The sequence below is a fragment of the Excalfactoria chinensis genome, chromosome 2, assembly GCF_039878825.1.
Source record: "Excalfactoria chinensis isolate bCotChi1 chromosome 2, bCotChi1.hap2, whole genome shotgun sequence".
NCBI lineage: Eukaryota > Metazoa > Chordata > Aves > Galliformes > Phasianidae > Excalfactoria > Excalfactoria chinensis.
In genome coordinates, this window is record NC_092826.1 from 1,495,741 (window position 1) to 1,521,757 (window position 26,017).

The 26,017-nt window shown below is 44.4% G+C and overlaps 2 protein-coding genes across 2 annotated transcripts; both read left to right on the plus strand.

Moving 5' to 3' along the window:
* Positions 1-2,393: 2,393 nt before the first annotated feature.
* Positions 2,394-7,681, plus strand: LOC140247634 (lymphocyte antigen 6E-like). Its single transcript, XM_072327337.1, has 3 exons — positions 2,394-2,445; positions 6,698-6,817; positions 7,470-7,681. Exons 1-3 carry the CDS (start codon positions 2,394-2,396, stop codon positions 7,679-7,681), a joined length of 384 nt encoding a protein of 127 aa, XP_072183438.1.
* Positions 7,682-17,651: 9,970 nt separating this feature from the next.
* Positions 17,652-23,853, plus strand: LOC140247982 (lymphocyte antigen 6E). The gene is made up of 3 exons (XM_072328239.1): positions 17,652-17,810; positions 21,862-21,981; positions 23,026-23,853. The coding sequence occupies exons 1-3, from the start codon at positions 17,759-17,761 to the stop codon at positions 23,232-23,234; spliced, it is 381 nt and encodes a 126-aa protein (XP_072184340.1). The 5' UTR covers positions 17,652-17,758; the 3' UTR covers positions 23,235-23,853.
* Positions 23,854-26,017: the final 2,164 nt, after the last annotated feature.

Genomic DNA, 26,017 nt, shown 5'->3' on the forward strand with positions numbered 1-26,017 from the left:
AGTTCTCCCTAGATGCTGGGAAGAGAGCATGCGCCAGCACTATAATATACCCAGGGAATAGCAAAGACTTTAATGTCTTGAGAACAGCTCCCTGTTTGACATACAAGTTTCCTACTCAATTTTGTCTTCTTAAACTCAGTACGCACTTGTTGGCAGTTCTTAGCTGCACTTGATGACTAATAAGCTGGTGATCTGATGAAAGCAGTGAGCCAAAATCCTATTTCATTAAAGTTCATGTAGAAACAAATGGGTGTTGGCAAGATTTGCATGATGGGGTTGAAGTACTAAGGCCTGAACAGTAGGCCTCGAATCAAAGTTGACCTCTAGGTGAATCTCACAACTCAGCATTACATATCATTAGTATCTGATCATTAGCAAAATATACGTGATAATTAGCAAAATATGAATCTTGGACAAAACATCTCATTAGCAAAAGATGTAGTTTGGATAAAGCACTATGAGAATGTATTAACCTTTCTTTGTTGAGAAGCATAGTGTGAAGGCCTACTAGTACACAACCTTCCTTTGTTTCTCCTTGAGTCCTGGCCAGGCCTGATGTGGAATACAAAGGGAAAATGAAACCAGATGTTTCCGCCTAATTGTCATGTAATCTTGTTTATTCAACAGTGTGAAAGATGGACCTCTCGTAGCAAAGTCAGAGCTATCATCATGTAGTAATGGTTAAGTGCATTGCCTTGTTCAGTATTATTCTGGCTGTATCCTTTTGCTTATTATCACTCCAACCTGAGCGATTCTGTGGTTCTATGATTATATGATTATCTCATTGCTTTAAATTTAAGTAAAAGTAAACACACTTCTTTAATCTGGTGTATATGACATTTGTGCTGACCCTGTCCACTGGCAAAACAAGGGCCTATGGCAATAAATAGGTCAGCCTTTCACACGGAGAAAAGGTGAAGAAATGCACAGAACAAAAGTCTATGGGTTAATTAATAGGAGGAAAACAAAAGGTAAAAGGTTATTTCCTTTTAGCCTCATTGCAAAACAACAGCAGAAAGAGACACCCACTGATTGTGAACAACAACCTGTTTATAAGACACAATAAACTTGACTGCCCTCCGCAAAGCAAAAGGTTTAATGTGACCTTTACCAGCATGTCCCCTTTGAGGCTGACAAATCTGCAACACCATGAGAAAAGATGACTATTTTGACATCGGTCTTGATTAATTATGGAATTCACCACCTGATTATGCAACTCGTGGAGCAGTTTTGGAAACGCCTGCAAAGTGCCAGGATGTCATGAGGATAAGGAATTCATTCAGTGTTAAATGAATCAGACACAAAGGAATCAACACCTTGTGTTGCAAAGGCCGGTAGAATACCCTACTGATGGCTACTACAAAAAATACCAGCTGTGTTGTTCTATAATTGTCAGAAAAAAGGGGGTTTTTGACAACTTGTTCTTTTGTGCGCTCTGCTCCCTGCTGTGCAGGACAAGTCTCATCTCAGAGGAACACTGCAGTAGAAGCACAAGCTCTTACAAGACACATCCTATTTCCCAGAATGTCAGAAGCTGATCTTACAAAATTCAGAGGAGAGACACACAGAGAAAATGATTTATTTAAGAGCAGAAATTGAAAAAGAGACATTGTGAAAGATGGCCTTTTTTTTTATTTTTAAGTAGACTGGGAATTCCAGAGTGACAATTTGTGGTATTGTAAATAGAGGCTTAATTTCCAGGAAGTGCTGGGTATGGAGAAAAGCAGACTCTCTAGAAGATGCCTGAAATAGAAGCAAAACGTCATTAAATAAAACATTTATGGAATTTCAGAAGGTATTCAAGAAATACAACGAAGAGATGAGTGAGCACAGGGATTAAATGCAGTTAAAGGGAATAAAAAGGATAAAAAAAAGAAAGCTGACAAAAAAATTGGGTTATTTTGTGCGAATAACCATTATCGAACTTCATTTAGTGTAAAAGTGACTTCATTGGAGCTATATCATTGTAGGTGTGAGCCTGGCCTTCTGGTTCTGTGTAACAATTAAGACTGTTGTATGAGCCCTGGAAAAGGGATTACAAAAATGCACTGCCAAGACTGTCTTCCTTTGCCTGCAGGCTCCGCTATTTCATCAGTGCAGCTGTTGCTTCTGTGGAAAGACAGGGAGAAGTAAAGGCAACCAGAGAGAGAAGAGCCAGCTCCCATTTCCCCATTACTCATAAGACTGGAGGAGCAATAAACGAGGTGCTAAAGGGACTTTTCCCCAACGTGCTTTCCTGCTCCATGGGCTCCAGCATGGAGAACTCCCACACGCACCTTACACAACCTTGGGTTGACTTCATGCCTGAAACCTGTAAAACTGCTGCTGTTCAAAAGGTATATAACCTGTCCTCCAAACATCCTTCCCAGTTGAGCTGAGAGGATCTGGTGGAGATGAAGACTACTCCTGTTATCTTGCTGATTGCTGTCCTGTGTGTGGAGCAAGGTGAGCCTCTAATGCTGTTACCAATGAGAAGATGGAATTTGGGGAGCTATCATCAGTTTTGCAGTATTGCAGAGCCTCAGCCATGCTACTGCCAGCCTCCAAATATACCTTGATTAACACTGAGCACACTATTTGTTGAAGAAATAAGATCTTGATAAAGTAATTCTTTCCAGCAGGCAGTACCGAGTGATATAGTCGTATGTTGCACTGGATGCTGGGTTATATTCATATAATGGTCTACAGGATCCTTCTCAGCTATGCAAGTTAAAAGCGCCAGAAGATATAAGAAAGCATATTTTTTATTCATACTGGTTTTAAATATTTTACATCCTTTTCCATGCTGCTGCTTCCTTCATTATAGGGAGCCATGTGGTGCGTCACATGTTTTGTTCACTAGGAAATGCAGCAGAGAGGATCTTTATAGGCGAAATGAGAGTCAGAGGTGAAAGAACTTTTCCATGCATACACAATGTTAAAGGCATACTTCTTCCAAAAGGAAGCCTGAAGTATTCTAAATGTGTGTGTCTTCCTTCTGAGGCTGATCCACGTGTATTGCTGCATTGCTACAGGCATGTAGGAATAACGATTGGGTTGCCAATATCTCTCCACGCCTGATGGTTTCCCAGAAACCACGATATATATCTAGCAGGGGTTGAGAAAGAGGCATTTAATTAATTCTTGCAAACCTTTACTCCCACATTATTTTGGCAGATGGTTCTTCAGTATGCCTGCAAATTTTGGATGGTTTTTGGGGTGAGGAAAGGGGTATGAAACTGTACAAGAAAATGACTTTGTTCCCAGTCCTGAGTGATGTGAGATCCAGGACTCTGGCAGAACACATTTCATTGGCATAATTTATTGCTCTAACGGGCCGGTGATGTTCTATGTCGATATTATCTTGCAAATGGACGTTAAAATAGCTTTTTAAACAGCGTCTTTCTGTAGACCAGTCTAGATCAGAGAAAGCTAGTAATTCTAACTCAAGACTTCTACACTCAAGATTGAAAGATCACAACTTTCCACACTAATACAAAGGCAGTCTTGGAGACAACCATTATTTTATTCTTCTCGTCTATCTGGGGTTCCATTCCATTCCTGTGTCAAATTTTGATCAAAACCCTTGGTCTCACAGCCCAAAAAACATCGTCAGTTTCATTTCTTTCCATGATCTCACCAGTATAGAACATATGACCATAAGAAATCTTAGAAGGTCAAGATCCTTTTTATTGCTCCAATGCTGAGCCATATCAGGCAGATGTTTGTTAGATGTGGCTTTGAAAGTTTCCAAAAGGAAGATAAAACAGCCTGGAACTGCTCAGACTACTTTAAATGTGCTAATTTAAATATCTAATGACCATTTCCTCTTATGTAGTTCTTCCCTGTTTTCACCATAGGGAGTTTATTACCTTCCATGCAGCTTCCTTTTTCTTCTTTGAATAGGGTTACTATGTCTTTCCTCAATGTTATCTCGCTTTAACCAAGAAAGTTAAATGCTTCAAATATTTGTTACAAGGCTGTATTCTCAAGATCTCTGACCACTTCTCCTCCCTTTCCTCTGGTCTCTCTCCAAATGCTTTGCATATTTTTTGAAGTGCCGCATACAGATTTGGACATCAGTGTTTCAGCTGAGGTCTTGACAGAGTGGAAAGGCCACCTTGCATACCTTCCACATGACATTACTGCCTGTGTTCCTTTGATGTTTGTTTTCATTACACCGTCGGTTCCCACTATTTACACTGCCATTTTTAATTGTAACACAACCTGTTGTTTCTCGTCCTACATTTACAGGGTCAATTTTATCTTAGTACAACATAATTTTCTCTACTGAATCATGTGCATTTTTTCATTCCTTTGTTACATCCACAGGTCAAAATCACCTAGAACTCTGCTTACAGTACATTTTCAGTGATTCTCTTCTTCCCTTCCCTTCCCTTCCCTTCCCTTCCCTTCCCTTCCCTTCCCTTCCCTTCCCTTCCCTTCCCTTCCCTTCCCTTCCCTTCCCTTCCCTTCCCTTCCCTTCCCTTCCCTTCCCTTCCCTTCCCTTCCCTTCCCTTCCCTTCCCTTCCCTTCCCTTCCCTTCCCTTCCCTTCCCTTCCCTTCCCTTCCCTTCCCTTCCTTTCCCCCAAGTCCTTCTCCATAGGGTTGCTCTCAAAGACTTCTTCTCCCAGTCTATATGCATACATGAGACTGCCCTGACACAAGTGCAATACCTTGCACTTGGCTTTGTTGAACCTCACAGTACTTATAAGGGCTTATAAAAAGCTTTATTATCTTCAGTTCCAATTGGATTGTACGATACCCTGTTATCTTGCATTTCAATATTATATTTAGTAAATTAACTTTCCTCTTCAGATTGTTGTTGCTGTTTAGTTTCAGGCCCACCTCCCTTTCCCCTTTTTCCCCTTCCTCCCTTCCCAGGGTGTGGGTCTGTGGGTCCCCCTGCCCCATAGTCACGGAACTGGGCCAAACCAACCCATAAACCATTGACAAAACTGCACCACTCAGCTTGGTGTCATCTGCAGACTTGCTGAGGGTTCATTCAATCCTATCATCTATGTTATAGATAAAGACATTAAAGAGTATCAGTCCCAAGACAGACTGATGTAGGATACCACTAGTCACCAACCTCCACCTGGCCAGAGAGTCACTGACAACAACCCTCTGCCTATGACTATCTAACCAATTCCTTATCCACTGAATAGTCCACTCTTCAGACCTATATTTCTACAATTTAGAAGCAAGGATATGGTGTGGGACCATGTCAAGGGCCTTGCACAAGTCCAGGTGGCATCAGTTGCCTATCCTTTTTTCACTGATGCCATCACTCCATCATAGAAGGCCGCCAGATTGGTCAGGCACAGTCTTCCCTTGGTGAAGCCATGCTAGCTGTCTCAGATCACCTGCTTGTCCCCCATGTGTCTTAACATTTCTTCCGGGACGATTTGTTTCATAACCTTCCTAGACACAGAGATGAAACTACTGACCTGTAGTTTCCCAGGTCCTCCTTCCTCCCTTTATTATAAATAGGAGTGATATTTCCCTTTTCCAGTCACTGAGGACTTCACCTAACAGCCACATGACCATCAGGAACTTCTAATTTAATAGTTTCTCTGAACTACACTGCGGTTACACTTCTTTGTAGCCAACTTCTTATCAGGCAAAACCACACTCACAGAAACGTGTCCTCTAGTTGCGTTCTGCCCTTTCTGTACTGATAGTGTCCCCACATTTACCAGGAGCTTGGCAAGCATTTTGCGTTGATTCACTTTCCAAAAATATCCGTGTTTTTAAATAAACCAATCCCCTCTCCTACACACACAAACACATATTTCGCTCTCGGTGATTTGGAAAGCTCAGAATGCAATCACCACAACCAAGTCTATAAGTCAGTTAATCTGCTGAGCTAGGATCTGGTTTCTCGTGCACACTGTACTTCTGGTTTGGGGTTTTTTTATTTCTTATTTTTATTTTATTATTATTATTATTATTCTCTCCTTTTATCATCACTTTCCATAGGCTTTCCTTTTTACCTTATAACCTTCTGTATCTCACAGCAAGCATAAGCATTCTTGACAGACGGGACAACTCATCATTGTCTGCCTGTGCTCCTGGTCATCCTCTATATCTGTATTTCAGACAAATACATTTAAACCATACTTTTGGTTAAGACTTCCCATTTACTGTCTATCCTACAGTAGTATGCAGAAGTTCAACACGGCATCTAACTGCTCTCCCCAGGCTCCCTAGGACTGAGGTTAGGCCAGCTCACTCAGTGGTGTCTGACCTCAAGGAAAGCTACGTGACAGTACTCTCCAAGACAGCTGAAAGAAAAGCAGGACATTAGGCAATGTTCATCTCCTCAAAATACTTCAGGACTCAGGCATCCTCAAGTTTTCCATGGCAAACCCTTCAGGAGAAGCAAATGAGCAGCCATTGATAATCCACGTGAAGGAACTCTCAGGACAGAGAAGCTATTGCTCAGCAATAATCTCCATCATAAAAGTCACTCAAATCCTTGAATTCCACTCACATCTACTGCTGCCAGAGATTGCAAACAGATCGATAATACTTCTCAGTCTGAGATATATGAGACAGAGAGGGATTTAACATTGCTGCCACAGGTTAAGGGTTAAAGTAAGTCACTGGTCATTCACACATGAGAATTTGTCAGGATATAACTAGGATGAATGCAGATATTTGGATTGAAGGTATTGCAGTTCCACAAAACATACTCCTTTTTTTCTCCCCCCAGTTTATCCATTTATGTGCTATGTGTGCAAAGAACAGGAGTCCAACAAGGACTGTTTAACCATTTCCATGTGTGCAAAGGGAGACAAATATTGTGTGACTGTCCGCGACAATGTTGGAACAAGTAAGTTACTGAACAACTCTTTATTTGTGCTGTAGGAAAAGGAGCCCTATGAATTCATGCTAGTCACAGCCACATATGGAAACAATAGACCCAGTCACCAATTGTTAGGAAACCCTGCTGCTCCCTATTGCAAACACTGCAGAGTTGCTTGATACTGTTATCAGGAGTTGGGAAATGCTGACACCATGTATAGCAACACCAGTTAAACCATAATTCTGGTTAAAACTTCCTATCCATTGTCTATCTTAGAGTAACATGCAAAAGTATCTGACTACTCACCCCAGACTTTCCAAGGTCAAGCTGGACCAGGCTCTGATCTGGCTGTAGATGTCCCTGTTCATTGCACGAGAGTAGGACCAGATGACCTTTAAAGATTCCTTCCAGCTCAAATGATTCTATGATTCTATGCTAATATCACTTTGGAGACAGATATAACATGGAGCCCAGAGAAGACAATCATCATATATCAACAGTATGGACATAGCCAGACTGCTGCTAGTCCTGAGAAGACATATTTGTCTTGGGGACTGCTCCCTGGCCTTGTTTTTTCCTAATAACACAAGTGCAGATTTAGCTAGGAAAGCATTATAGCTATAATCCTTGTATTTTATTCATTCTTTCTTTTTTTTTCCCCCCTTCTCCTCTGTATTAGACCCTGACAAGCCTAAATACATCATCTCTAAGAAGTGCTCTCCAAGTTGTCCAGAAACAAGTCAGCAACAAATCCAGGCCCATCGGAATGTTTCATGCTGTGAGAAACCATTGTGCAATGTGAACGGAGGCAGCAGCAAGCAAGGCAGCTATGCAGTGATGTTCCTGGGTGTCCTAGCTAGTATCACTTATGTTTTTGCTTGTGGACAGTGATGGGTTAGGAAAAGCTCCCTGTGTTGGCATTATTGTCTGAAATAAAAGTGTGTTACACTGGGATAATTACTTCTCTCAAGAGCTCATGACTTGCAGATGAGCTTCGCCTGGGATTTTCAAGAATCTCAGTAAGTTAGACGCTGAACTCCCCTTGATTTCCTAATCCTACTTGAATCTGAAGTCTCTTCAAACAGTTGTGTCATCTAAGAAAACATGTAAAAGACCCTTTTGACATGCTCAGGCTTCAAATAATTACTGCTCTGAAGATATTCTTCGAGACATACTTTTTTCTCTTTGACTGTCGAACATTCAACATGAACGCCATGTGGAATAGCAATCTACCCTGCCAGAAACACAGGTAATAGTTCGATAGTCATGTCAGCACGCTGGAGAAGTTCAGTATCTTCTTCAGGTCACAATATGTTGGTTATCACACATCAGTTCATAAACAAGAAAGAAGAGGTAAATCTTATTTCTGCCAATTTCTGGAAATTCCTCCAGCCTCAATCAGCAACAATTTCTGTCTCCCATGGCTCTTTGCACATGGAAGGGAATCATGAGCATCCTTCATCTCCCAGCTCCGACGTGCCAACTGAGTTTGGAGAAAAGGAAAAGAGGAACAAATGTGACCTAGAGAGGAGATGCAATGTCTGGTAGTGGGGAGATGGGAGAGAGAAGGAAATGGTTTGGCATACACAGACCTGGTCCAGCTGGAAAAGAAAATGTCTCTATGTCTATTTCCCTATTTTATTTTTTTCAGGGCCAATCCAACCCAACTGCTATTGCCAAACCCAGTCATTTAGAGACTGTGAAATAGCTGTATGAAAACCACAGCATAGAAATGATTGATTGTACTGGGCTTTGTTGGGTTTTACACCCCAGGCTCTCTGCTTCCTCCTCTCCCTGCAAGAGCTACAGCTGAAGGGAGGCAGAAAAGTTCTATATGAGGCCTGGAGATGTCTACAGAGAAGAAGGACAGGCAGCTGAAGACTAACATAAATAGCCCAGAGCTTCCTGGTCATAACTCCTGCTGCAAGCTTACTTCTCTGGAACGAAAGTAAAAAAAGGGAAGAGTTGGCAGCAACACTTGCTCAGCTGTGTTCAGACACCAGGATTCATCCAAACAATTCAGGGTCTTTGTTTTGTGGTTGTTGTGGCTGTTAATTTAGTTATTTATTTATTTTTATGAGATACTTTATTTGGTGGCTAAATGAGGTCTTTGATTTCTCTAAAGCGTCGTCTTGAAAGTCAGCGTATTTCTAGCTGCAAATCTGGAAGGATCCATTGCTGGTGTTGGCAACAGGGTCTTGGTTTCTATAACCATGGGAGTCAGTAAGATCAACAATTAATTGTAAAAGATGGAATCAACCTCACAAAATGGGGAACAACACACATCCTTGCCAGTCTGGCCAACCTGGTAAGGAATGATTTAAACTAGGAAAGACAGGGGAATAGGAGAGTTTGCACCCAGATAGCAAATCAAGGCTGAAGTGGGGATATTTCCTTCAAGTGCTGGATTAAAGGACAGAGTAACAAGGGTGACATTGTTGTGGGTGTACAGGCTACTTGATAAGGAGGAGGATGCCTTTTGCAGTGGAGTTCTGTATTCTTTGAGGAGGAAGCTGGTTAATAAGTAGAACTGCAAAAGTGAACTTCAGGAGAGCCGACTTTGGCCTCTTAAGGGACCTTCTTGAATGAATACTATCACATAATGATATATAGTTGATATATATATCAACTATGAGAAGAGTTCCTAGAAGGAAAATAGATCCAAGGTTAATATTAAAGGATCATATCCCCTAGGGTAAAGAATGATGCATCTCTGCAGTCAAGAAACCAAGCAGAGTGAACAAGAGTCCTGCATGGATGAGCAAAGCATTCCTGACAAAACTCAGCCATAGGCAGGAGGTGTATAGGGAATGGAAGCAGGAACGGGTGACTCAGGATAGAATATAGGGATATTGTCAGAGTAGGCAGAAATATGGTAAGAAACTCCCAGGCTCATTTGCAATTAAATCTGACTAGGGATGTCAAGGACATCAAGAAGGGCTTCTTCAAAAAGGAAACAAAAGGAAAACTAAAGAAAATATGGGTTCACTGCAGAGTGAGGCAGGGACAGTGGCAGTAGAGAATAAAGGGAATACAGAGATACTGAAGGACTTCTTTGTTTCAGTCTTCACTACCAAGATTATCATGAAGGAATCTCTGATTCAGGAGTCCAGAGAGAAATTCTGTAGAAAGGAAGACTTCTTCTTGGTTGAGAAGGACTGGGCTAGAAATCATTTAGGCAAATTTGACATCCACATGTCTATGGATCCTGATGGGATGCAACCACAGGTACCAGGGGATATCGTGAACATCATGGTCCAGCTCCATGGGGAACTGGAACTAGATGATCTTTAAGGTCCCTTCCAACCCAAACCCATTCTATGGTTCTATGACCAGCTAAAGATGCCTACCTTTTGTGTTTCCACTGTGATCTCTAGAGCCTGGTGCCTGGCCCACGCTTTAGATATTTCATTCTATGGCTAGGAAATAAAGGGAAATGATTCTGCTAAAGGAAGGGGCGGGCAGAAGTGTTGTAGGCTGTGGTGACCATGCTGCTTCTTGAAACCATAAACACGTATACCACAAATATCCTGTGTGGAGAAAATGAAGACGCTTCTTCTAAGAGGCCCTGCAATACATTAGGTGCTCTCCAAAAACTCTAGGAAAGCTGGGCTCGGGGCCAGAGATATTACTGTCTTTAGCACCAGACAAGTTAGCATAGGAAAGGGGAAGCAGGAGTAATTTATATCTGAACCAGATTCACTGAATGGGAGAAGGCAAAGCGAGGTCAGCTGGCTGGGAGGGAAGGAGTCAAAGATTGAGAGAAGAACAGTGAGGCTGGCAGTGTGAGGGGCAGGCTCAAGTTGCCTTCCTTTTCTCTTCACCACCTCTTCGCCTGCTGATAGCACCCAAACAAATATGATCTCCAATAAGACAAAATGAACAGAGGAGTTCCTATGTCAAAATTCAGAGGGAACCCCTTCCTTTCTTGAAATCTTTGTATTCCAGAGCACTTGAGTGTACAAGGATTATGGCCACTGAACATCTGTGGGTGAAATGCCTTCAGGTTTTCACTATTTTTTTAAAGGATTTACCTGTTTCACTGCCAATCATGCCAGTATCCACTTAGCTCCCAGACTGAAAGCCTACAGTTGTGAATGAGGCGCTGAAGGTCTCTCCATAGTAGCTACTTAAGTAGGGTTTATGACTGGACTTTATCAAAGCTGATGCTCTGAGTAGGAAATCACTGAAATTCTTTGAGAGAAATAAAGAGGAAAAGGGACACTTAGAGTCATAGAACTGAGTTGGAAAGGACTCTGAAGAATCATCTAGTCCAACTCTACTGCAATGAACAGGGATACCTACAGCTAAATCAGGTTGCTCAGAGCTCCTGAGCCAGACTTTGAATGCCTCCAAGGATGGGAAATCCATCACATCTCTGTCTTTCTTGCTTGGGAGTGAGCCATGAGTCTTATGTTGTTTGGCTAAGGTCCCAGTTTGTCTTCCCGGGCTAGAGAAAGGTGCAGGACACAGATATGGGTTCTCACAGCCCAGGAGTTTGGGCATAGGCTGAAAAATCCCCTCTTCTTCCATGGGAAGAATCAATTTTGCCTTTTCAGATGAAAACACCCAGGATCGTGTTACTGGTGATCTCTAGGGTTAACTGCATTTGTTGGCAGCAGACATCCAGATGACACTTAGAGATGCTCCTTTAATATAGGATCTGTTCCAGGAGCAGACAACTAGATGATGCTTAGAGTTGCTCCTGTTCTACAATCTCACAATAACTTTGAGCTCCACACTCAGAGTTGGGATATGTGTTTTTTGCTTCCAGCCTGCAGTAAATGCAGGGTAAAAGGGAAGGCAGGTGGAGACATCTACCACATCTAATACATGCTAATTGGTATGCCAACTAACACATGAAAACCAAGAACATGAAAATGAAGCAGGCCACAAAATGAAAAGGTGTCTTTTTCCATATGCACATCAGTAAAGGGTATTAACCAAACTAAGTGGTGACTAGGCATAGAGGAAATCTTGCACATCATAGCAACACAGCTTGTTTCACCTGTTTCTTTTTCTTCAGGGTGGGAAACCAAGGATTTCCAAATGCAGTGTACACTGTTATAAAGGAAACGGAGAAACCATGGGGAGCTGTCAGTCCAGGCCCCAGTCTTGGAAAGAAAACTGAAATAAAACATCCAACAACTTGTAATGGTGTAGAGGCTATCAAGGAGATGGCAATGAACAAGAGCTTTATGACAGATGGGTGTTATTCCCACCCATGAAAAGGTGGAAAAATCTGTAGATAAAGGTAAAACGGGTACTTAGCACATATTTTAGTGTTAATACAGTATTTTTTTTCCACCATTGCACATGACAGCCTCATAAGGAAACTAGTTAGAAGCACAAGCAAATAACTGTCAAACCAGAAGGATGTATTAAACGGGATCCTCTGCAGCGTGCCACGGTTCTGGTATGATGCAATATTTTAATTACCAGTTTGACAGACAGAATAGAGAATAAATAGATTGAGTTTGCAGGTGACACACTGGGAGCATCTGAGAAAGAGAATGAAATCTGCACAGGACAAGCACAAAGCTCTACTGTTACTGCAGACACATCATCTGCACAAATATAGGATGAAGAAATACCCTTTCCAGCAATTTGGCAGAAAAAAGAAGTTGCAGTTACAATAGATCATGCATTTAACATCTGTCATACTTGGGGAAACAGAACAAAAAAAAGGCCTTGTTGGAACTCTACATCTATTGGAAAGTTGCACGCTTCATGCTGGGAAGTGTAAACTGGAGTTTGATGGGATGAGATCCCTCTAATCTCTTGCCCAGTGGGAAAGCCTGAGCTGCAGCATTCTCTCCACTTTTTTGCTTTAGGGTTTGTTCACATGGCCACAAAGGAGCTTTTAGATAGGATCAGAAAAATTCCTAGCATCTAATGGAAGAAGAGCTGGAGTTGATTGCTGGGAGAACTGCCTCCAGCATCAGCAGCTTGAGCATCATTATCCAGATGCATGATAGAAATGCTGTCCTCAGCATCTCATTAGTGAGTATTGGGAAAGGAGAATGAACTTGGACACCCCTCCTGGTCCCCTTTTCTCCCTCCTACTGTTCATTCTCATGTAGCTGTTGAGGGTTCTGGCTACCTTTCCTTTCCTACTCCAAAAATGTTTAGATGTTGTACTAAGGGGCATGGTTTAGTGGGGGAATATTGGTAAGTGGATGGTTGGATGATCTTGAAAGTCTTTTCCAATCTTGGTGATTCTATGATTTCTTCATTAAAGCATAATTGCGTTGTGCTATTCTGGCTTGACTTTGCTTTATAGCACCGAACTTGACCCAAAAATGCTCTTCCATTGACACCACATAGTAAGATCACTCCAAAGGATGAACACCTCCAGGGTTCCCAGCATTGGGAGTACAAGCACTAGACTTGCTGACACAGCTCTGCATAATAAGAATGAGATAAGGATTTCTCCTTTTTCAGCTGATTTGTCACCCAGGTAAACCCCTAAACACCATGCAAAGCACTGTCATCAAGCACAACGAGGTTCATCATGCATGAAAAGAAGTTCAGTGCTGGTGCAGGAAGCAAACAATGGCTCTATGCCTGGTGCTCACAATAGCTCATCTGGGACCTGCCCTTGGCTCCAGGGCCTGCTCCAGCATTAAATGTAATCAGCAATTAGATAACCTGCAGACACTGCTCTTGGGAACAAGAAACTCTCTTTCTGCAGACTAGAGGAAAACAGCGCAATAAAACAGAGTGAAATATATTCCAGGAGAAGAAAGCAATTTTATCATACAAATTTTTTTAAGCAGTTTGATTTTGCCCCCTTTAAACTTATTCTTGCAGATTTAATCTATTCCCTTTCTCACAAGCACCAGCACATGTGTGACAGTGATCTGGCCAGTGTCAATTCTATGCCACACTTAAACAAGAGATGACAGTTATGCAGTCCTCACCATACTTCTAAGGTACTTGGCAGGGCACAAAGCTGATTTTGGATTTGCCTCTTACAGCCTTTGGAAGGAAAGAAGCTGTCTTGGCTCATTTTTCCTTTTATTTGGTCTCAAACCGTAACTCAAAAATCCTGAACTTTCCAGTTCTTTTGTTTAGCTTAACTGGGCGTTTTATTGCTCCCATCCCATCTCCCGTTCTCTTCCTTAAGGTCAGCTTGTTGTTCTGCTTTGTCTGAAAGCAATCAAATATGGAATGGGATACAGCAGTAAACACATGCCTTTCCTCTTAACCCTTGTGCTTCTGTTTCTTCTAGGTGCCTTCACACACACGGACATATACCCAGTCATACTTTACCCACGCTGAACTCTGTACTACAAATCTCCCACAGTCCGGCACCCTGCCTACAGCTTCAGTATGACACGTTTTTGATATAAGGGATGGGAAAGATCTGGAATGTTTCTTCTTTTCCCAAAACCACCAGACATTTAAAGCCCTGCACTTGGAGAGAAGTCCCCAGGCACAGAAACCTTTGCAGAAGGCTGCAGAACCTCACTACAGTTCAAAAGAGGCCAGGAATGGAAACAAAGCTACAGCGTGTATCCAAATTTCAGCCAGGAAACAGAGATAGGACTGGAGATGGGAAGTGTACTATACAGGTCCAAGGGTCATCCAGCAGACAGAGAGGGAGAAAAGACTTCAGTCCAATGGCCATGTAGAAAATGAGGTCAAAAACAGAACTGGAGTTAAAATAACGACAGCATGGCTCCAAGGTTCATTCTGGACAAGGCTTGAGGTATGCAAGACAGCCACATAGTCCAGACAAGGACAAAAGGGTCAGGTTTGGGTAAAGGAGCTGGTTTATAATGCTGGAGGGCATCATTCTAGAGCAACCTTTATTTGGAGGTATTCTGTCTGTTCTTGACAGGGACATATCCTCCAGTTCACTTCAACAGCAGCAATCAGAATACAATTTTTTACTTAAGTAATGACCTCTGCTTAAAGCTTCACAGCTCAAAAAGCCTAAAATAAACAAGCAAGACAGAGTGTGAGTCATACAGAATGGAATGAGTAAGAATGCTGCCGTGGATACAGATTGGACATGCAGCAGTCATTGAACTACCTTCACCTTAATGGTTCTGGGAAAGAGGGAAATCTGACATGTTGACACCAGCTACAAACAACAGTTCATAAATCTGTCATCCTGACTACGACTGCACGCTTCCGACTTCTGCTTGGACTGATCAGACGAAGGTCCTATTCTAATACATACAGCAGCCTAAAGACTACACATCCATGTTTTCTGGTATCTCAGGTTTGTCCCCATGGGTTGCAGCAGAGTGTCTTGTCAAGGTGTTGGAGAGCAAGTGAGCACTGTAGGCAGCAAGAAAGTCCAAAGAAACACCTGTGGCTTGGCTTGCCAATGAGAAAACTTCGCAAAGTGGTTTTAGCAGATTTACTCTGGGAAGTCATTCTGCTCCACCAGCAAGAGAAACACCTCATTTGCAAACCCCACTGGGGTATAGGTGCCTCACAGAGACAACCCTGGCTACAGTCAGGCATTCTCCCCAGGCCCTGAAACAGAATATATAGTGATGGAAACTCTCTGCATGCCACCAGGCTATGCAAATGCTGAGCAAACTCCCAAAGTGCCAGTTCAGCCCTAAAACCTTGCAGACCTAGTCATTCCAGTTTTAATTGCTGCACTGATCCCTGCTAACTCATTCTCTTGACCTGTGAAGGGAGCTGCCATTATCTCCATTTCCTTATTTTCAGACTGACCGTTTCTCCCCTGCACACTGTAAACCACGTAATACTCAACGGTAGCACTACTTTGCTTTCAGTTCCAGCTGCTTCCTTTTACCTCCCAAGGCAAAAAGGATTACCTTGAGCATATCTCTTTACCTGAATCCACTTCTCTCCAGCACAGACCACATTCCTGCTGCTGGATTTTACTCCTTCTGCCTTTCTTACTGCCTCTGAGGACATACTTTTCCACCTTGCATTCACAATACGAACCATACACTTCAGCAAAGTCATTCAACAAACCCCAAACCTACAAGGCTGGGTCATTTAGCAGTGTTTGGCTGTATGTTGCTTTAGAAAAGAAAGCCCTGCCATGAGACAATCACAGCTTTGCCATCCTCCTTACCAAGGCTGTGGTGTGGGAGATGTAGGCTTTAGACCACTGAGTTTTCAGAAGAGCTTCTTTACCTGGTGCTTTTTCTATACCATCTACCATAGCAAATTGGTCCCTAGGCACTCTGCCCACCTGTTCTACTGGCAGCATCCTACAATTATTTCAGTATTACTAGGATGACTCCAGATCCTGTAGTGAATTGTGTCCTATCACTCTAAGGTTCTCTCTCTTCCTTCCCAACAGAGGAAAGAATTCTCTGCATGAAGTAATGGGACTGCTAAAGTTAAATCTGTAGGGGTGAGAAAACCAGGGAGCTGTATGTGTTTGTATGTGTCTGTTGGGGATGTGTGGAGCACAAAAGACACCAAAGGAGCAGGAGGGGTGAAAGAACATGCTTTGCCTTCCTGATAAGCCATGAGATTGCTCACATACGGACTACAGAAAGTCAGACTGACTCTTACACATAGTGCCTGAACTTGGTTGTTGGGCACTCTGTGATACTGGTATCTTGTGAGTTAATGTGAACAATGGTGCACAGAGCAGCTGAATTATGCTCAAGCTATTTCACAGCTAAAACTTGACAGGTTTTGTGCATCTGCGTTGCAAACCAAAGAAAGAAACAGCACTAGCAGCTGGTATCAGTGGAAGACATTAGACCACAAAAACTCGCCACACACACTCAATTCCTGCTAGAATAACAGTCAACGATAAATAGAAATGACCCACAAAAGAAATGAGGGAAGTGGCAGCTTGCGGGCACAGATTTGGTTTCAAAGTAGAGGACTTTGGATGCACACTGAAAAGTCAGGAGCTGGAATTTCTTCCAACAAGACTCGAGACTCATTTGCCAGAAAACACTGATTCTGCAGAATTAAACCCAGCTGTGACATACAGAGTTTGTCAAACCTGCATTCCCAGACTCCCTTCAACAGCGAACTTCTCAGACTCCCTCTATCCAGCTCATTTCCTGCAAGACTATGCTATTTCTTTGGGACCTGCTGAACCTGGGTCACAACTGCAATCCTTTTTATTGGACCACTCTGTGTTCTGAAGACCTGTCATGTCAAGTCATGTAGCTCAGAATGTCCCATGCTGTCTCTGCTGCCTGGTCTCACACTTTCCAAATTCCCAACTGTCTATGTCTAAACCCATTTGGGATCTAGTAAGCAGGTCAGAAAGTTGGTTGCTTACTTTCTTGGGTCCTAGAATAATACAATCATTAAGGTTGGAAAAGTCTTTGGAGACAATCTAGTCTAGTTTTGTATGTGTGGGGCTGTGCATGCAGCATACATGTAGGGCATCACACATGTTAGGAGTTTTGCACGTATGTTTGTGCAGGCAGAGGACCCGGTCATGCACAGAAGGAGCTGCACACACATGGCATGCAGGGTGGTTGTGGATGCACCCGGAGCACAAGCACACACGCAGGGGATCTGTGCATGTGTGTTTTGGGGACACAAATACAGTGGGTGAAAAGAGTTGTGAATGCAAAGAGTTGCTCATGAAGAGGGTTATGCACGAGTGAGGATCTGCATGCTAGGAGTTCCCCTATTGAATGCCCTTCCCCCAGGGAAATCGAGCGAAAAGGGGGGGGTGGAAAAAGCCTTGAAATGGGGGCAGGGAGCTAAGGGGCCAGAAGGGAAGCTGGCTTTGCTCCCACGTAGCCTCTGATCAACCCGCCAACCAGCCCCCAATCAACGGCCGACCCCTTTTCCCGGCCTCCGGAGCGACGGAGCGGGGAAACGAAACCAGCGAAGGCCGGGGAGGCGGAGGGGGAGGGCGGCGCAGGGCGTGGAGGCGGACCGCTGGGCGGCGCCGGTGCCCTTTCCCCTCCTCCAAAGCACATCTCTACCGCTAGCGTTGAGCGCTGGTCGTCTCTTTGCGCATCTTCTCGGCCCCATCGCCGCACCATGAAGGCGTTACTGCTCGCCGTGTTGGCTGCGGTGCTGTGCGTGGAAAGAGGTAAAAGGAAGAGGGTTACCCCCGGATACCAACACCTCTTCACGAGGTTCTCCAAGCTTTTTCCCAAAGCTGCTGTTGCTTTGGGAGCGAATTAGTGGGGTTTGCGTCTTGCAGGGGGTGGTCTGGAAGTTGCAAGGCATGCGGGAAGGGGTGAGGGCAGAGAAAGAGGTTTTGGGGGGGAGCGGGGCTGAGCCGTGCAGGGGGTTGGCGGAGGTTTTGGAAGGGGGAGGGGGATCTTGCCAAGACCTCTCAGCGGTGTTTCCCTTGCAGCTGGAACTTCAGTGTCTGTATTATAGGTGTGCACTTCCAGCCGTGTACGTCTGTATCTTTGGAGCTTTTCCCAGTTGCAGCTCGAACAAAGAGCTGGGGGTGGCTCCGCTCCCCCCCTTTCGCTGCAGCGAGTCGGGATAACGGCGCCGAAATGGGCTGAGATGATGCCGAGGGGAAGGGAGGAAGGAAGGTGGGGGGGGAGGAGGGGGGAGATGGAGCCCTGCCCCGATAATGGCAGGAGTAAAGTCTGGGCAGAACCGCTTTGTGATTCTGGCTGCTGTTGTTTCCTGGCGTTCTTAACGACAGGCTGATATGGCCAGCGGTTGGGAGGTGGCACCCTCAAGGGACAGGGTCGTGTGGAGCTGCTCTTGAAACCCAGGGCCAACGTGCTGCCTGTTGCTGGGTATGAAACTGCAAGTTGGCTAAGTTGCAGGTCTGCAGTCTCTCCATGACTCAATTTCTGCCTAGCCGAACTCCATGGGGCCATGCAAAATGCTGCGTTGTTTTGTTTTTTTTTGTATGGCAGTTCTTGGAGAAAGCCAGACAAAGAGCAAACTGGGAGAATTTTACATCGTCCCGACCCTCTTGTCAGGAAACACAGACCCTCTCAGTGGCTCTCGAGGACACCAATGAGAAGAAACCAGTTGTTTTCTGCCCTTCTTACATCCCCCTTCTCTTGGGGTTTGTGAAGGAACTGGCAGTAAAAGCACTGGGTTTCTATCAGAGCCCAGCTGGCATGTGCTAAGGCCCAGGCAGGAAGAGGTTAATGCATTTCCCCCCCTTTCCAGCCCCTTTAAAAGAAAAAACCCACTTCCACTTAAGATTAGGTTCTTCTTACCCAGGCAAAAGGCTTTGCTGTGAGTTTGCTTTATCTGCAAACATTTCCAGCACATCCAGTGAGGGTTTTCTTTTGCCTGGTTTTCAAAGTGCCCCAAAGAGCTGGCGTATGGTGTGTAAGAATCTTGTCTAAGAGCAATGTGAAGAAAAGGAACATTTGGCATAGGGATGAATGGAGAGCTGCTGAAGCAACAGCATTTTTCCGTATTTTTCACTGGTGCTGCTGAGCTTTGGAGTGGGCTTTCAAAGGCTTTTTTGTTGTCCCTGCATTGCTCTTTGCAAGGAAGGGTTCAGCCTCTTATCAGAAGAATTATCCCAAATGATCTGCTCTGGTTTGGAAGCCCTTTGTTCCTCCAAGGAGCCAAGCAACAAACAAATAAACACATAAATTCTTCCTATTGAAGAAAACGGCCTTTTCTGGCTGATGGAAATGAAGCTTTCCTTTTGCATTGTTCAGTTTTTTTTTTTATCCTTTAGCCTTGAGCTGCAACTCTTTGCTCTGTCTCCAGCTGCGTAAAATAATTCTGCTCCCCTCTTGTGCCTTCTGTCTGAAGTATGCAGCCTGCTTGCTCTCCTCACTCTGCGGTTGGGTCATTTCGTTCTGTTTTGCCTAAGCAGAAAGCAGCAGTAGTTAATTAAGACTGAATATTTCCTCTCTTAAACTATGCTGCAAGACTTACCCATCCTGGAAGGACTTAGTCTACGGTTAGACAAAGGGTAATAGACAGATGTGTCAAAGGAAAAGGTGTGGACAAGACGGTGTTAACATAGATTTATTGGCAGGGGATTTAGTGCCTGTAGGCACTTTTATTTGTGCATACAAATATTTCTGATGCGTGTGTATCTGTAATCTTCAGGGCATAATGAATAGTACTGCACCACTCAACTTCTGCATTCAGCATCATGAGCAAATGCTTACGGGAATGGATGTGCTTCCATCATGTTCATGGGAAGTCTGTAATCCACTTAATTCCTTCTTGCAGATGATTCCCATGGGATGGAATGAGTTGCTATGCCTTCTTGGGCTTCAGTTTACCATTAGGGTGGTTGCAAGGGGAATGGTTTGGGACAGTCAGCTGCAACTTGAGAGTAGGGACATACTAGGGATAGCAGAAAAGGAGGGAGCCAAGCTTTCCTTGGGTGTCTCAGGGTGATTTTTGGCCAGTGAAGTGAAGATTGCCAGTCCATGGAAATGGTGTTTACAGTCGGTGGTGGCCCTGCAATGAGTGGCTCAAGTCCTGCCTCTCTCTTAGTCCTCCTGCTCTCCTAGACCCGAAGGCGTGTTCCAATGAGGAATCTCCCCTGAGGCCTTGACTCAACCGGTGGCCCTTTAATCCCCGCTGCTCCATGTAGGTTGTGACTGCCCTGTTGACATGCTGGGGTAACACTGCTTTGTTGCCAGGATGGTTGCCTATTGATGATGATGGTGGTTGAAGGCTCTATGAGACAGTCCAGGACATTTTTGCTAGGGGGTTGTGACGTTGGTTTCATCTCTGGTGTGTGACATACAGGCCTGCCCACTAACCTGCTTTGATCTGTTTCCGTGAGATTTGCTATTATGTTTTTCATTCTTTTTTCCTTGGCCTTGGCCATTGCTGCTCAAAAATCATTCTTCTGAGCACAATCGTTTTTCTTCCCAATTTTCCTGAAAAGGGCTTTTTATATTTTTTTTTTTCTGAGAGAAACAAGATTGAGAAGAACCTCAAGAGGTCATGCAGGCCCATAGCAGAGTGGGACAGCTGCTATCAACATTCTTCCAATTTATTCTTCAAAATATACCACTGCAGGGACTGGCCAAGTCTTAGCAAAATCATCCAGGGTTTCTCTGATATCTCCTTCTTAGGTTAATCTGTTTGCCATGGGGATGAAAGGGATAAGGAGAAGGAGCAAGGCAGCCTTGTACTTCCTCCCATCCTGAATCTTCAACTCCTCCATTTTGCATCCTATAAACAAGGAAGAGAGAGGCAGGGCTTCACGGAAGAGTTTGCAGTCTGAATGCTCCAAAATCAGAGCCTGTCAAGCGCTGGGAACAGACCAGCTCTCTGTGTATGTAGGTCAACAATTGCAGTGTGGATGTGATGTTCCTGTATGTAAAATACAGAGAAGATCATCTGTCCACTGCAAAATACACATGTCTGTGCTGAGTCACTGGTCCAGACTGTTCCTGCAACCATTTCCCTCCACCGAGTGCTGTTTCCCAACCTTTGATTTTACATGGGCAGACATGAAGGAAGTGAGATGGGAACTATGCTAGTGCAATCCATTCCCCTAATGTAGGGGGTAGACCACATCTGGGGTCTGCCATGTAGAAAATCATGCTGATTTGTTCTCCCTTTGCCCCAGATCAGAAGAGTTAGTTGTATATGCTGCTGTCCTAGTGCTATGACTCTCTGGGTAGCAGGGCAGTGCAAGTCCTTGCAGGCCTTGCTGAAATGCTGGGCTTGCTTTTGCTAGGAAATCATTTCTATCATGTGTTAGCTTGAGCTTTGTGCCCTACTGCCAAAGGCAGACCATGAAAAGCTCAAACCTGTAGTCACATCACACCTGGGGCATTTCCCATCAGTGACCACTGTGGCAAAGATGAGTAAGCCTAAATTTTAGGCTCCAGCTTGCAAGCCTGAGCTTGTTTTTGTGTTTCAGGTTGTCACAGACCTGCTCTTGGTACAAACAGGCACATGCTGTAAAGTAGCAGGCTGACCTGCAATTGCACCGAGACTTTTATTGGCCAACCAACCAAAGTCTTCAACCAAGACCTTAAAATGTATTTCTTCTGCTTGTACCCTTCACTTGGCCAAATTTGGGGAACAAAAAGCCTGTCACAGATTGACACAGCAAGTGTGAGCTGTGGCTGGCTGCAATGAGTTCTGAGCATTGGGAGGTGCGAGCCACAGCAGGGATATCTTTCCTCTGGCCCTTGACTAAAAGATGTGCCTTTTTCTTGCAGCCCACACGCTCATCTGCTTTTCGTGCTCGGATGCATCTTCCAACTGGGCCTGCCTGACACCTGTCAAGTGTGCAGAGAATGAAAATCACTGTGTGACAACATACGTCGGAGTGGGAATCGGTGAGTGGTGATGGGTCCTTCTGCCCTTCTTAGCTGGATCACTTGGGGAGGTGCAAGAAGATTTTCTTTCGTTTGGTCGGAGAAAGGAGAAAGTGATGCTTGGCTGCCAAGTGCTGGACCATCCCAGGGGTGCTTTATGAGGAACTTGCTGCCAAACCAAGTCACGTTAAAGCCCACGTGCATGCGCTGGTGCTAGGAGCCTGAAGGGAATTTAGGAGTGGAGAGAGGAGGTTGCTGATGAATTCAGTGGAAGGGTAGAGGATTTCCTCTGCAGGAAATTCTAGGGTTACCCTTCCTGCTTTTGCCCAGTGCCGACTGTTGTTCTGGTTGTTATCTATGAGTCCTTCCTTTGCTTTGCTCTCTCTGGGTGCAGCAGGATTGCCAGGAATTTGCAGATTCCTTCACCAAGCTTGGGTTTTTCACAGAAGGGAACAGGCACCAGGAATAATCTGAAGGATCTCTCAGGCTTCTCTGGCAGGTCTCCTGGTGGCATTGCAGAGCCCACGTCCCACCCTGGGTTGCCTCACTTTCTTCCAACCTCTGCTTCTGTCATGCAGGTGGGAAGAGAGTTTCAAACCCAAGTTTTGCAGCCCATAATGTGGGCGGCTTGAGCTTGCATAAACAGAGGCTGGGAGCTTTTATAAGCCTGACACCTGCTAATGGCTTCCTGTTTCTTGTGCACACTGGTAAATGTGAGCTGTGCCAAGCTCAGAACACAGTATATGCTCTCAAATCCCTCTCCGACTCTCCCAGTCTCACCTGAGGAGCCCTAGGATTGAGCTGGAGTGTGATTTTTTTGAGGTTATTTTTGTCACCACGTTTCCAAATTCTGGCCATCTGCCTGGAAGAAGCATTGGGTACTACGGAAATTCAGCCAGGAGTGTTTCTTGAGGTGCAAAGACTGACGTAGCTTACTGAGAAACTTCACAACCTCTGTGCTGCTTGTCTTTTCAGTACCGCTATTTCCTTTGCAAAGTGTGATCAGAAAGCTGAAAGGTTTTAAACTCATTTCCTCTTTGCTTTTCTTCCCAACCTAAATTCTAGGTGGCAAGTCTGGCCAGTCCATCTCCAAAGGCTGCTCTCCCATTTGCCCCAGTGCCGGGATTAACCTCGGCATTGCGGCTGCCTCTGTCTACTGCTGCGACTCCTTCCTCTGCAACATCAGTGGTTCCAGCAGTGTTAAAGCCAGCTATGCTGTCCTGGCCTTGGGGATCCTGGTTAGCTTTGTCTACGTCCTCAGGGCTCGTGAGTGATGGGGAAGGCCAAGGAAGACCCTGCGCCTGGGGACCTCTGCACCTCTGCAACATGGCGCCTTGTCTTCCATTGGCCATCACAGGTCTCGTTAGCTGATGTCTTCTCTATTGCTGCCTACAAGGAGATCTTCTACTTCTCAACAGGCTTCCAACAATGATTGTTTCCCAGACTTTATGCTCTTCCAGTATCAGAGACCTGAGTGGCTGGGCCTAACCCTTCTCCTCCTCCTTCGGACATAACCCCACTGCACTCTAGCACTTCCCAGTGGATTGTTTTGGAAGGGTTTCTGCTTTTTTAACCTGTGCCCCCAGTTTCTAATTTTGCTTAAAACAAGGTTGGGACTCACCGAGAAGCGATTGTCCCCAGACACCGCTCACTTCAGTGTTCAGATGGTCTTGGAGGTCCCTGGCACCATTGTGCCCCAACATGTCCCCCCAGGCATGGGGAATGCATGACCCCAATGGAGACAAATTCCCAACCCCTGCAGCTGGAGTCTCTTTTTATAAATTTCTTCCAATCTCGGGCTGATTTTTTTCTGGAAAACAAATGACGTGTACCTTGTCCCTCTGAGCTCTGTAAGTGCCAGACCTGAATAAACATGCTCCTGTTGTTACCTGAGCGGGGATGTGTACTTTGTGTGTTTTCCTTGCTGCCACCAGAGAGATTAGGAACACTTGAGGAAAACTCAAATATTATGCCCAGCATGAGAGCTTCTTACCCTCTCAAGTGTCTTTTGAGCGCTCCATCTCAGCAGTTCACCTCTGAGCAATGAGTTCACCTCCTCCCTATCCCTCTCCTTTCTGAGAGCCCTGATAAAATACCCTTTGGCCAGCATGCTTCACATTGCTTTTTCCAGGTGCATTTTTGTGAAAAATGCCAGCCGTTGGGATCTGAGTCAACCCTAATTCTCCTGACACTGAGAATTTGCCTTGTACGAGTTAGTCTGCGTACTACAGACACTTGGTGCCTCAATTTCTGTGCTTACAGACTTGGGATCATGATAATGGATAACTTCAATACCTTAAACGCGCCAGGGCGAAAGGTCTGTTTGCAAAATATAGCGAAGTCTGAGGCGAAGAGATGATTATTCAGATATTGAAGTTTTAACCTGCAATCCCTGGATGGTCAGTGGTGTCTGTGGACTACAGAAGTTGACTTCACCAAACTGGTCACATCTGCTGCCTTCCAGATCCCAGGATTTTCCCAGATCTCTCCACTGCATTGCTCCTGGAAGCTTTCAGCCATCCCATGGGAGATGTGTCTTCCTGCTGCCTCCACATTGTGCTGGTTTCCTACCTTCTTTTCCTACTTGCTAGACTCAAAACGAGCCAAAAGTGAGCCTTAATCTTAGGTGAAAGTTTGCTGTCATTTTCATGGTTTGATGAGAAGTGCACTGGGCTCTTTTTTCTAGCAGCAAAAGTCGAGTGTAATATTTGGTACTCTTCAGCCTTGCCACTCTTTTCCTTTGATTGTGTTCTTTCTATTTTGTGTCGGAAAGAATGAACTCCTAAGGCACATGCTGTTCAATTATACCTCTGTCCCCACTTAAATGAGTAATGAACAACTTATCAATGAAAGATGTGTGCAGTTGTATAGACATCTTACAACAAAAGCATTATCATGTCTTTGCTTCCTCTGTTTGCTCCCCGTCTATTAATTAAGCTGTCATAGATACTAATGATGGGGTATAGAACAGGAATGGCTGGTCATCATGAATGCAGCCCACTATTAGGTGATGAGTTCAGTAAGAACGCATGATACTCTATTATAATCTCACTAGGCTTGAGATGTGCCTTCCCCTGGTTATCTCAACCTCCATCGTCTTCCAGGTTTAGCAAGGCTCAATCCTGCTTGAGGTGTACTGTGATCCAGTGTCCAGTCCTCTGCTATGTGCAGTAGCACGTGGCAAGCCATGGAAGAAGTTCACAGGGGTGAGGCAGTTAATATCCCCTTCTGAGAGGGTTAGAAACCCTTTTTCTTTTCCAGGATAAAGTTATTCCTCACTGCTTGATGTGAGTAGATGCTGAAGTTCCTGTGGGATAAATGTGGATCAGAGGGATGGGGATGCCATCACGTGAGACCAAGGCAGAACCCAGAGTGTTCTACCTATCATCAGTGGGACTCTGGCTCTTCTAGCTACCTGCTCATCTTAGTTTTGGACTCAAATTATCCTTACAACAGCAAGGGAAGAGATGGACTTCAAAGCCACCAGCATAGTTATGTCCTAATGCATGTTCATGCCTTTACAAGGCAGCCCTGAGGCTGTCACACCAGAGAATGCCATGGGATAAAGCTAAGAGTAGGACTGGAAGGCATGGTCACTTCTTCCAATCATAGAATTATAGAATATCTCAAGTTGGAAGGGACCCATACCAATCACTGAATGCAACTCATGGCTCTACTCAGGACCACCTGAAAGTCAGACCAATGGCCCATTACTTATTTTGGCATTTCAGAGCTTCCTCATAACAAGGAATTGCTTATACAAAGGAGCAAGGTGGTCAGCAGGCTGTATAACCTATAGAAATACGTTACATTAATGGCATTGCCAAGAAATGTGATCTGAAGGTTAATTTGCATGTGTTCTTAAGCATATAGATGGTAAATGGATTGCACACGGAGATATTTTTTTCTTCCCTTTCACTTTCATTTTCCTTTTCTCCCTTGCATGGTATATTCTTGTACGCCTAGTACGGTGGAGAAGAGAGATTTGTAATTTTTCCTTTCAAACACAGCTGGTAAAGATCACTTTGATTGATATATATGTATTTGAGAGACAGGG